The sequence below is a fragment of the Oncorhynchus tshawytscha genome, linkage group LG01 (genome assembly GCF_018296145.1).
Source record: "Oncorhynchus tshawytscha isolate Ot180627B linkage group LG01, Otsh_v2.0, whole genome shotgun sequence".
Classification (NCBI taxonomy): Eukaryota; Metazoa; Chordata; class Actinopteri; order Salmoniformes; family Salmonidae; genus Oncorhynchus; species Oncorhynchus tshawytscha.
The window spans coordinates 51,650,994-51,664,033 of record NC_056429.1 but is presented as its reverse complement, the minus strand read 5'-3'; the positions used below and the strand labels follow the sequence as shown (position 1 = coordinate 51,664,033).

At 44.1% G+C, this 13,040-nt stretch overlaps 1 protein-coding gene across 2 annotated transcripts in view; it reads left to right on the top strand.

The window, feature by feature from the left end:
* The window catches only part of march5 (membrane-associated ring finger (C3HC4) 5), a 76,137-nt gene that overhangs the window by 35,413 nt on the left and 27,684 nt on the right, over positions 1 to 13,040 (top strand). For both annotated transcript variants that reach the window (XM_042323020.1, XM_042323018.1), the window contains exon 2: positions 5,683 to 5,885. In XM_042323020.1, the coding sequence (XP_042178954.1) occupies positions 5,683 to 5,885 (203 nt within the window). The remainder of the gene's footprint in view (positions 1 to 5,682; positions 5,886 to 13,040) is intronic.

The window sequence follows — 13,040 nt, the reverse complement described above, 5'->3', positions numbered from 1 at the left end:
AGGCAGTATGCATTTTAATAACAGGCCTATTTAATTGTTTGAAACCTGAATGTTTTCCTTTATATTATGAGGCTTGTCTTACCTTGCTTCAAAGTTGCCTATAGGCAAATCCGACAATGAAAGGCAATTATTTTATAAAGACTAAATATGTTGTGCGTGAGTTTCAAGTTTGGGGAATCTTACAATTTATCGTACCATTTCTACCAATCTGCATGCCAGTTATGATTTTCATATGCACATTTTTGTGGAACAGTTCCATTTCAAGAATAACATTTTTGTTTATCAAAATCATTGTCACATGGTTGATCATAAATATCTGAATTAAAATGGTACAAATATCAAACATGAAATGCATGAGCACCAGCCTCTGCCATATGGACACCTTGATATACTGACGGCTAAAGAAATGAGCGCATGGAACTCATAGCCTATAGGCCAATGCAGCAGTAGGCCTATAACTTCTATTGTCAACTAACAGGCTGACTACACCGCTCACGTCACAGAATACATTTAGAAATCTATATTATTAAATGATTGCACCCACACTGCTCGCGAGCGCCAATGAGCGTCTGCATTGCCAAGGGCTAAAATAGAAGTCCGTTCTATTTGTGACGCAGATCGCACTGCAACTCCTGCCTCTCCCATCTCCTCATTGACTTTTAGAAGCATATGCCCATGCGCCATCTCCTCATTGGTTATACCCACGTGGGTAACTGAAAGACGAACGAGGTCAATGGCGGTAATGCACCTAATTTATGAAAGTTGCCAATCGCAATATAAAGTTGAGAAGAAAAAACCTAGAAGGAGGAGAGATGACTAGAAACGATTCGGTTGACCGTTGTACGTGTGGTTTAATTGTCGGAGTAGAGGACCTTGTGCATTTCAGGTAAAATAACAACTCAATGTTTATATCCCAGGACAAGTTAGCTAGCAACAGCAAGCTAGCTAAATAGGACAAATTAGCTAGCAAGTGCAAGCTAGCTAGCTAAATTGCCATAAATGTCCCCAAATTAATGTAATTGGTCAGAGTATTTTGGTCTTTTAACCTGCGTGTCGTAATGTGGGGGGACAAAATAAATCTATGCACGATGGTGCGGAGCCGGGGTTCTGTGTAAGTCAAAACACATAAAGCCGACAAATAAAAACAGTTGAAAATATGATATGTTCTTTCAGTTGCATACATCTCTACTCAACCTGTCTGCCTTCCTTTCTAGATGTCTTGAGCTTCTCCTTTTATCAATTCCCTATTACATATGTTTACTAGGCCTACTGGTGGCATATGTAATGGGGAATTGATAAAAATATATTTTATCAAAGGGCCAACAAGTCACACAACGAAACAATGAATGCGCAAGAATTGTTGGGAGCCATTCTGGAGAGACTCGTCTATCTTCGCCACACACCCCTCCCTTTTCTTGTTTCAACATTTTAAATTATACTCAATACACATGATATTCGCACATATTTTAGATGCTTTTCACTGACAGCCGCAACTAAATAATCAGCTAGGCCTATTGACACGCGCTCTTCCCAAATGGCTGGCAACCCGAATAGGCATAGGCCTACAGCTTGTGATTTGAAACAATCTACGGCAAAAAAACAAAAAAAAAGCTAATGATCCTCGACTCCTCTCTGGCTAAGTCATGCTTTCTACTGTATAGACAGGAGTAATTAAATAATTTGGGTAATGTATTTCAATTTACTTCCCTAGACGGTCGGACGCGCCGCTGATGAAAGACTTCCTCATATGCAATTTCTCTCCTGTTCTATAATTTTTCATATACATGTTTTGTTGTTGTCCAGAAGCCAAAGGCACAATCCTAGTCATATGGTTCCGGTAAATTTCTCAAATGGCTGGGGAATTTAAATCACGGTCACGTTGCCCGGCACCATGTTTTCGGAAACCTTGCTTTGGCTGTATAGTCCTGGACCTGATTATGACGTCCTTTGTAGATGGCTGAGCATCAGTGGGAATAATAGCATGGTTTTGGATTGGTCTGCATTATTCAGACCAAACTACACCACACACATTAATACATGCAGTAATGAAACACTTCTCTCCTACGCAACTGATTTTAATGATGTAAAGGCAAGATGATGAGCTGTTTCTTGACTTATGCCGACAAGGTCAAGGTGTCTAATCTCTCCCCAGATGTTTCACTGAGACTGATGTTACTTTAATTATTCCTCGTCTACGCTCATTGCTGCAAACCAAACCAATTATTAATGCGGTAAAGTGCATCGCCCATGCAGGAAGCATGATTAACTTCAGTTTATTCAGTGTAAAATGCTTGCAGGTCAAGTGTTTACCTGAATGGCTTCATTCAAAGGGAATAGAGGCCCAAGTTAGTATTTTTTGAGTCCCCTGGTAAGTGTAGGGTTGAACCATTACTCCCTATGCAAAGGGAGTGTCATGAAGAGGGTCTTTGTGTGGGGGGACAGAAGAGGAAGAAGGGAGGATGGGATAAATGAGTTTTGGAAGAGGCTCACAGGTTGATCAATGGCCTGTTATGGCCTAATACCTGGCTGGGCTGAGAGCAAGGAGTAATTCTATTCAATTATGGCTTGGCTCCGGATCAGAACACCACCTCTGTCTGAATGCTCAGTCACCCTCTCTGCTCTGCTGATAAGAACACAGTTGTTTAGAGTATTGCTCAACTAGAGTGGTTCCCAAACCTTTTTTAGTCCCGTACCCCTTCAAACATTCAACCTCCAGCTGCATACCCCCTCTAGCACCAGGGTCAGTGCACTCTCAAATGTTGTTTTTCTGCCATCATTGTAAGCCTGCCACACACACACACACACACACACACACACTATACGATACATTTATTAAACATAACAATGAGTGTGAGTTTTTGTCACAACCCGGCTCCTGGGAAGTGACAAACAGCTTTTATAGGACCAGGGCACAAATAATAATATAATAATCAATCATTTTTCTCTTTTATTTAACCATCTTAAATATAAAACCTTATTTGTTCATCGAAAATTGTGAATAACTCACCACAGGTTCATGAGAAGGGTGTGCTTGAAAGGATGCACATAACTCTGCAATGTTGGGTTGTATTGGAGAGAGTCTCAGTCTTAAATCATTTTCCACACACAGTCTGTGCCTGTTTAGTTTTCTAGCTGGGCTAACAACAAATGTAGAATTACTGATGCTAGCATTGGATGTACTTGTCGAAGCAGAACAACTTGTGTCGTCGACAGGTGCAGGTGTAGTACTGCTGGTTGTAGCAGTACTACCAGTAGAGCTGGTATGTCTCTATGGACGCGGGCCTTACTTTTTTTTAACCATTTATACATTTTCGAGCAAACAGAATGAGCAGCAGCTACGTTTGGCTACATACGGTCCGTTAGTGGAAATCCCGTGAGAGAGTAACGGTTCTTGTGATTTAGATGTTAATTATTTGACTAGGTTACCTGTATTTGACATTGTTTTATTTTGCTGAATAGTAGATGGTTTCATTTTATTTTTCGCAGTGAAACTAGGCTACTCAGGCGAGGAAATAAACCTCACCCAAATGTATAGATAGCCCTGTTGGAAAATATAAATGGACTCTTTGAAAATTTTGATTTTTTTATATATGTATTTATTTATAAAATGTGAATCACATTTTTATTTGGCGTACCCCAGTTTGTGAATACCTGATCTACTACATACTAAGGCAGAAGGCCTCTGGCATATATGTGGAATGTCTTACCAAGGAGCACACACTGTATCAAGCATGGACATAAACTAGTAGGCTACAGAAGACTGACCAGTTTGTTATCCATTCTCTATAAACATCAACTGGGCTTATCTCAGTGCTACTGTTCATCATATTTATCCTTCCTGCATTGATCAAAATCATCATTATGGCCATTGTATTCCGTTAGTATTTGCCAGTGGCATGTTTGAGAAGGACTTTCAGGTAGACTCTTGCCTGTGCATATGGTCCTAGACATTTTTTTTCACCTTTATTTAACCAGGTAGGCTAGTTGAGAACAAGTTCTCATTTACAACTGCGACCTGGCAAAGATAAAGCATAGCAGTGTGAACAGACAACACAGAGTTACACATGGAGTCAACAATAAACAAGTCAATAACACAGTAGAAAAAAGAAAAGAAAAGAGTCTATATACATTGTGTGCAAAAGGCATGAGGAGGTAGGCGAATAATTACAATTTTGCAGATTAACACTGGAGTGATAAATGATCAGATGGTCATGTGCAGGTAGAGATATGGGTGTGCAAAAGAGCAGAAGAGTAAATGAATAAAAAACAGTATGGGGATGAGGTAGGTAAATTGGGTGGGCTATTTACCGATGGACTATGTACAGCTGCAGCGATCGGTTAGCTGCTCAGATAGCAGATGTTTAAAGTTGGTGAGGGAAATAAAAGTCTCCAACTTCAGCGATTTTTGCAATTCGTTCCAGTCACAGGCAGCAGAGAACTGGAAGGAAAGGTGGCCAAATGAGGTGTTGGCTTTAGGGATTATCAGTGAGATACACCTGCTGGAGCGGGTGCTACGGGTGGGTGTTGCCATCGTGACCAGTGAACTGAGATAAGGCGGAGCTTTACCTAGCATGGACTTGTAGATGACCTGGAGCCAGTGGGTCTGGCGACGAATATGTAGCGAGGGCCAGCCGACTAGAGCATACAGGTCGCAGTGGTATAAGGTGCTGTGTCCACATGGCAGGAAAATGTAGGCCCTATTGATTTAGTAGGCTGCCTACGCTTTGAGGCTGCTGGCATACACCGCTTTTCAGTTCATTTTCCTCACTGAGCAGATTCTTTGCGTTATTGATCTTGATTGAGTTGTGCACCGTCACTGTATTCCAGGACACATCTATTCAGTCAACTGTCAGAGGATTCTTTGATCACTACACAACACCGTTGTCGGTTCTAAGGGCTAGGCCTGACCTAAGAAAATGGCCTCCAACCACCTTTATCCAAAATGTAACCCCAAGTATAAAAGTATGTGCCAAGCCTTTGGCCTCCAGTGTATTAGAGGTGACTGTTCTGCTGACTGCCCACTTTCGGAGTGCTGTTCCCCTGAGGCCACGGGTTGAGATTGCATTTCAAGCGTTCTTCTCTTGGCCTGGTGCTTTGGACAGCGCACTCCCTCAGATGTAGGGTGATTTCAGTTTGATCCAGATCAGACTTCTTCAGCTGCAGTGTGTGTAACAGTGTACACACACACACACACACACACACTCCTATGACCTTCACAGAATGATTGTATGACTCAATAGTTTGGGATTTTGTAGGCTTTTACCTTATTTCTTTTTAAGCCTGCATTCCATGGTGAATGCAAGGTCTCATGTAGTCTGTCTTGTCTTGGGTACCTGTTTGTTCTGTCTTCCTGTTCCAGAGGAGCACTCTCTCTCTCTCCCTACCTGTCAATCAGTGCCCAGGGGGCAGGGCTTCAGTTGTGTTTCCTCGTACCAGAGGTGAGGGTGTTTATTGCCATGGAAGGCCTACATTTGAAGAACTGCCTTGGCTCTGGTCAAGTTTGCTTTGCCCTTTGTCAAATGCACTGAGAATACTTAATTTACTGGTATACAGATTGATACAAAAACTCACAGCCCCAGTGTTTCAGCCACTGTGTGTATGTGTGTGTGAGTGTGAGACCTCTGCCTGTGTGTGTTTTACGTGCCTGTGTAACAACCTCTCTCCTGTGTTTGTTTGTTTCAGGAGCTGCTGGGTATGCTTCGCCACGGATGAGGATGACCGCACGGCGGAGTGGGTGCGTCCGTGTCGCTGCCGAGGCTCCACCAAATGGGTGCACCAGGCGTGTCTGCAGCGCTGGGTGGACGAGAAGCAGAGGGGCAACAGCACGGCCCGCGTGTCCTGTCCGCAGTGCAACGCCGAGTACCTCATCGTCTTCCCCAAGCTGGGTATGATATGACAGGGCTGAGGTGGGGGCCTGGGGGATATGGGCCGGACTGGAGTTTCTTGGAGATAGTTAAAGAGTTGGGAGTTTTCCTGGAATATTAGCTAGGAAGTAGTTAGCGCTACAGCGCTGGATGTTGTTCCTGAATTTATGATGTCACGCTGTTTCTAGGCTACATCATCGAATTGTCGCCACACTGTCCAAGCTAATGTCTTCCCTGATTTTCACCTGTATGCTTATCACACATCTGGAGTAAGGAGTAGAGAGATTAACATGAATGAACTGCTTATGTGATGTGTTATGATTTCAGTCAGTTATGATTCAGGCCCATGTCATTTGAGTGTTTTGTCATTCTGTTCCAGCTTACCTTCTATATTGAGACAGCTTTGCTGCGTGTGTCAGCACAGTCACGTAATAACAGCTGAATCATGGCCGAATCTGAAGTACAGTAGTCTTTCACTTTACTTAACGGATGCAGCACAGGGGCAGTGAGTCAGTGCTGTGAATTAGGAGGGGGACCTGAGAGCTCTAAAAAGCACTCCGCCTGTCTCAACTCACTGCATGTTTATTTACTCCCAAAGCCAGGGTAGGTTATGTGTGGCGAGTCTGGTAAATATACAGTTTGAGGGAGAAGTTACACAAGGAATAGGAGCGGGCAGGACACCCGCCAGATGCTCATTACCAGACCTGGGTTCAAATGGTATGAGACATATTTCTAATAGTTTGCTTTAGCCTGCCTGGTGTGCCAAATGTGTGGGCTTTGGACTTGTTACTATTGTGTTAATTCTATTGGTTTCATTGCACCAGGCAAAGCTCAATCAAGCCCAGGAAAATAATTTAAAATGCATTTCAAATCATATTTGAACCCAGGTCTGCTATCGGCTCATTACCGGTCAGTTTCAACCTCACTGGCAATTTGGAGAGGGGGTGAAGAGAGGAGCGGTTCCCACTAATTAACCTCAGCACGTCAGAGTGACGAGGCACTGATTATTCCCAAACACTGGCACTTAGTCATCAAGTTAACACGGCCAACCCTCTCCAAAAAGTGTTGCGTTGCAACTGTCACTTTCCTTAAGCGGTTGTTCCTCAGCTCAGCATTCGTTCGTTCAGCGATGACAGAACTTTCAGCTCCCGTCAGTCACCGTGAGGGAGAAAACTTTTATGTAAGCAGAAACCCTGGAAACTGCTTTGGGGAATAACACTTGTTGTATATTTTCTAGCATATGGGGAAGCTATTAAATCACTCTGCCTAGACGTCTAATTAGTATGTAGTTGGCACTTTGAGCTACTGCGGCTACCAGAACAAGTGGGTCATTAACCATTAAATGTTGACTAAATAGTGACCACATTGAGACTAGGTGCAAACTGAGAAGTAAGGCCTGGACATAATACAATGTATGCGGGCGGGTGGGCAAGCTCTGCTGGTAAGCAGGGCCACGTTGTATTTTTAGATGCACGCCTGGCAGTGCTGTCAGTCACCTCTGTGTGACTATAAGCAGCAGGCTCAGCTAAACCAGCTGGACTGGAGCATGGAGACGAGGGCACTTCATTCTACCTCGTCTCTAGAGCATTCAGGTAATTGGGAACACTGGGATACAGGTCCTAGTCGTATATGGCAAGTACGGTATACCACTAGTGATGTCGTTGATAAAGTCATGGCACATGACAAACAGGGTGGGAAATGAACATTTTGGTCCACCAGCCACTGTAGCAGGTAGATAATAAAAATAAAAATCAGGGTCCGTTGTTTTTGGCCGGCGTCTTCACCAGATGAGCCACCCATGAAATGTGGCCTCAATGTTTACTATCATGTTCATCAGTTCCCCTACACACACATCCTCCACAAGTTTGTTTGTGTTCCTTTTTCTTTTGAGTACCCTGGTGGTTTGGTCTGGCAGTAACAAAGTGATAGATGAGATCATGAGGCAGTGTTTTATTTGGACGGGTTCTCCTCTAAATGTGCCCTAATCTATTGAAAGCTAACGTCCCTTGGCGAATCGTGTAGTAGGCTTAGTCCTCGATCACTCATTGTTTGAGTCGTGGACACCAGCACACAGGGGCTTATGTTACCTTTGATTTAACAGTGAATGAAAAACCTCCGGAAGCCTTCTGAGACTTTTCCGACACACAGAGAGAGTGGGAGCTGATGCGTGGGAAGTCCTGTGTACCCATACTAATGATAACTTCCTGCAGGAGGCACACAGATAGGCATTCTTATTTACGCTATCTCCTAAGGCCCAAACTAATCTACTGGTCGTCACCCAGGTGTTATGAGGGAGGGGAAGAGACATCCTCTGGTGTCTGGAGAAACAGACTGATGTAGACATCCACAGGGTAAATGATGAGGTAAGGGAGGGATGGTTGGGAGATGGGTAAGGATGAGAGGGATGGAGAGAAAAGGCTCTGTGATGTGGCAGACATTGAAGTGCACTAGTCTCTGCTCCTCCGAGCAAGCTTTCTTTGCCTCCCCCTATGTACAGACCGAGGTGTATAGTGATTGCGAGGGATGAAGGGAGGGAGAGAGGAAATTAGGCCACGGCATGACGAGAGCAGCTCATCAACCAGCGGCAGAGAGGAGACCGGGGCTGCCTGCCGCTGCTGCTGATATATCACTTAAAAACCCAGGCCCCAAAAATAGCTGACTGCTCGGACAGCACCAGAGCACCCGACAAATCAGCAGCACACTGACGCTGCCAGCCTTCCACTGGATCAGCAATCTTCCCGGTGACTCCCCGTTCTCCTCTAATACCCTGCCTGCTCTGGGGACTGGAAACGGACTGAACTAACGCTTCCCTATGACATTTATCTAATTTCACCGCACCATCATTATACTTCTGCAGCCAAATTATGACGTCCTTAGATTCCAGAGGTTGTGATGTGCGACGCTGTGTCTGACGTGTGATTTTTCTAGCTGAACTCAACACATTATTCTGCTCAGGCAGCCATGCAGACTGAACGACCAAAGGATAGTGCGGTGGTAGTATTGCATCAGTGGGTCTCTCAGGAGTTGTCAGTAGTGTTTTAAAGGGCGACTGCACTTTCATCAAGAGCTCATGCTAGCAGCCATGACTGAAGGCAAATTAGATTTGTCTTGGGGGCGTGGTTTGATGTGGGTGTTTCTTGAATGTGTCAGCCATTCAATCACAACAAACAAGTGCTTATAGATGTCTTTCCTAGGAGCCAGTTGGTTTGGCGACAAATATGAAGCGAGGGCCAGCCAACGAGAGCATACAGGTCACAGTGGTGGGTAGTGTATGGGGCTTTGGTGACAAAACAGATAGACTACATCCAATTTGCTGAATAGAGTGTTGGAGGCTATTTTGTAAATGACATCGCCAAAGTCCAGGATCGGTAGGGTAGTCAGTTTTACTAGGATATGTTTTAGAGGTCGACCGATTAATTGGGGCCAATTTCAAGTTTTCATAACAATCGGAAATCGGTATATTTGGGCGCCGATTTAAAAAAAAATACATATATATATTTTTTCATACCTTTTTATTTAACTAGACAAGTCAGTTAAGGTGGGTTAACTGCCTTGATCAGGGGCAGAACGACAGATTTTCACCTAGTCAGCTCGGGGATCCAATCTTGCAACCTTACAGTTAATGAGTCCAACGCAATAACGACCTGCCTCTCTCTCGTTTGCACTCCACAAGGAGACTATCTGTTACGCGAATGCAGTAAACCAAGGTAAGTTGCTAGCTAGCATTAAACTTATCTTATAAAAAACAATCAATCATAATCACTAGTTAACTACACATGGTTGATGATATTACTAGATATTATCTAGCGTGTCCTGCGTTGCATATAATCTGACTGAGCATACAAGCATCTGACTGAGGGGTGGTAGGCAGAAGCAGGTGCGTAAACATGAATTCAAACAGCACTTTCGTGCATTTTGCCAGCAGCTCTTCGTTGTGAGTCAAGCATTGCGCTGTTTATGACTTCAAGCCTATTAACTCCCGAGATGAGGCTGGTGTAACCGAAGTAAAATGGCTAGCTAGTTAGCGCGCGCTAACTAGAGGGACGGAAGCTGTACTGTTACACTGGCAATACTAAAGTGCCTATAAGAACATCCAATAGTCAAATGTTAATGAAATACAAAATGTATAGAGGGAAATAGTCCTATAATTCCTATAATAACTACAACCTAAAACTTCTTACCTGGGAATATTGAAGTCTCATGTTAAAAGGAACCACCAGCTTTCATATGTTCTCATGTTCTGAGCAAGGAACTGAAACGTTAGCTTTCTTACATAGCACATATTGCACTTTTACTTTCTTTTCCAACACTTTGTTTTTGCATTATTTAAACCAAATTGAACTTGTTTCATTATTTACTTGAGGCTAAATTGATTTCATTGATGTATTATATTCAGTTAAAATAAGTGTTCATTCAGTATTGTTGTAATTGTCATTATTACAAATCTAAAAGAAATTGGCTGATTAATCGGTATCGGCTTTTTTGGTCAGCCAATAATCGGCATCGGCGTTGAAAAATCATAATCGGTCAACCTCTAGTATGTTTGGCAGCATGAGTGAAGGAGGCTATGTTGCGAAATAGGAAGCTGATTCTAGATTTAATTTTGGATTGGAGATGCTTAATGTGAGTCTGGATGGAGAGTTTACAGTCTAACCAGACACCTAGGTATTTGTAGTTGTCGACATATTATAAGTCAGAACTGTCCAGAGTAGTGATGCTAGTCGGGCAGGCGGGTGGGTGCTGGCAGCAATCGGTTGAAGAGCATGCATTTAGTTTAACTAGCATTTAAAAGCAGTTGAAGGTCACGGATGGAGAGTTGATGTATACAGAATGGTGTCGTCTGCGCAGAGGTGGATCAGAGAATCACCATCAGCAAGAGCGACATCATTGATGTATACAGAGAAAAGAGTCAGCCCGAGAATTGAACCCTGTGGCACCCCCATAGAAACTGCCAGAGGTCCGGACAACAGGCCCTCCGATTTGACACACTGAATTCTGAGAAGTAGTTGGTGAACCAGGTGTGGCAGTCATTTGAGAAACCAAGGCTATTTAGTCTGCCGATAAGAGTGTGGTGATTGACGAAAGCCTTGGCCAGGTCGATGAAGACGGCTGCACAGTACTGTCTTATATCGATGGCGGTTATGATATTGTTTAAGACCTTGAACGTGGCTGAGGTGCACCCATGACCAGCTCGGAAACCAGATTGCAGTGGAGAAGGTACGGTGGGATTCGAAATGGTCGGTGATCTATTTGTTAACTTGGCTTTCGAAGACTTTAGAAAGGCAGGGCAGGATGGATATAGGTCTATAAGAGTTTGGGTCTAGAGTGTCTCCCCCTTTGAAGAGGGGGATGATTGCGGCAGCTTTCCAATCTGGGGATCTCAGACGATACAAAAAACAGGTTGAACAGGCTAGTAATAGGGATTGCAACAATGTTGTTGGATAATGTTAGAAAGAGAGGGTCCAGATTGTCTTGCTCAGCTGATTAGTTGCAGCTCTTTCAGAACATCAGCTGTCTGGATTTGGATGAAGGAGAAGCAGGGGGGGGTTGGGCAAGTTTCTGCGGGTGGTGCAGAGCTGTTGACTGGGGTAGGGGTAGCTGTAGAAAAATGCTTATTGAAATTATCAGTGGTGTCTGTGTTTCCTAGCCTCAGTGCAGCTGGGAGGAGGTGCTCTTATTCTCTATGGACTTTACAGTGTTCTAAAACCTTTTGGAATTAGTACTACAGGATGCACATTTCTGTTTGAAAAAGCTAGCCTTAGCTTTCCTAACTGACTGTGTATATTGGTTCCTGACTTCCCTGAAAAGTTGCATATCGCGGGGGCTGTTCAATGCTAATGCATTACACCACAGGATGTTTTTGTGCTTGTCGAGGGCAGTCAAGTCTGGAGTGAACCAAGGGCTATATCTATTCTCAGTTCTACATTTTTGAATGGGGCATGCTTATTTAAGATGGTGAGGAAAGCACTTTTAAAGAGTGACAAGGCATCCTCTACTGACAGGATGAGGTCAACATCCTTCCAGGATACCCGGGCCAGGTCGATTAGAAAGGGTTGCTCGCTGAAATGTTTTAGGGAGTGTTTGACAGTGATGAGGGGTGGTCGTTTGACCGCGGACCCATTACGGATGCAGGCAATGAGGCAGTGATCGCTGAGATCCTGGTTGAAGACAGCAGAGGTGTATATTTAGAGGGCAAGTTGGTCAGCCCTTACATCAGCTGATATCTCAAAGTGCTGTACAGAAACCCAGCCTAAAACCCCAAACAGCAAGCAATGCAGGTGTAGAAGCACCTAGGAAGAAACCTAGAGAGGAACCAGGCTATGAGGGGTGGCCAGTCCTCTTTTGGCTGTGCCGGGTGGAGATTATAACAGAACATGGCCAAGATGTTCAAATGTTCATAAATGACCAGCATGGTCAAATAATAATAATCACAGTAGTTGTCGAGGGTGCAACAGGTCAGCACCTCAAGAGTAAATGTCAGTTGGCTTTTCATAGCCGACCATTAAGAGTATCTCTACCCCTCCTGCTGTCTCTAGAGAGTTGAAAACAGCAGGTCTGGTACAGGTAGCATCCTGAGACGAGGCCGAGTATAGCCCACAAAGATCTCCGCCACGGCACAACCCAAGGGGGGGCGCCAACCCAGACAGGAAGATCATGTCAGTGACTCAACCCACTCAAGTGACGCACCCCTCCTAGGGACGGCATGGAAGAGTACCAGTAAGCCAGTGACTCAGCCACTGTAATAGGGTGAGAGGCAGAGAATCCCAGTGGAGAGACGGGAACCGGCAAGGGCGGTTTGTTGCTCCAGAACCTTTCCATTCACCTTCACACACCTGGGCCAGACTACACTCAATCATATGACCTACTGAAGAGATGAGTCTTCAGTAAAGACTTAAAGGTTGAGACCGAGTCTGCGTCTCTCACATGGGTAGGCAGACCATTCCATAAAAATGGAGCTCTATAGCTCTATACCATTCTATGTTTTGTCCAAGTTTAAAAGTAGAACATTTGCAGCCATCCTTATGTCTGAAACACAGGCTTCCAGGAAGGGCAATTTTGGGGCTTCACCATGTTTCATTGAAATGTACAGCTGTGTCATCCGCATGGCAGTGAAAGTTAACATGATTTCGAATGACATCCAAGAGGTAAAATATATATGTTGAAACAATAGTGGTT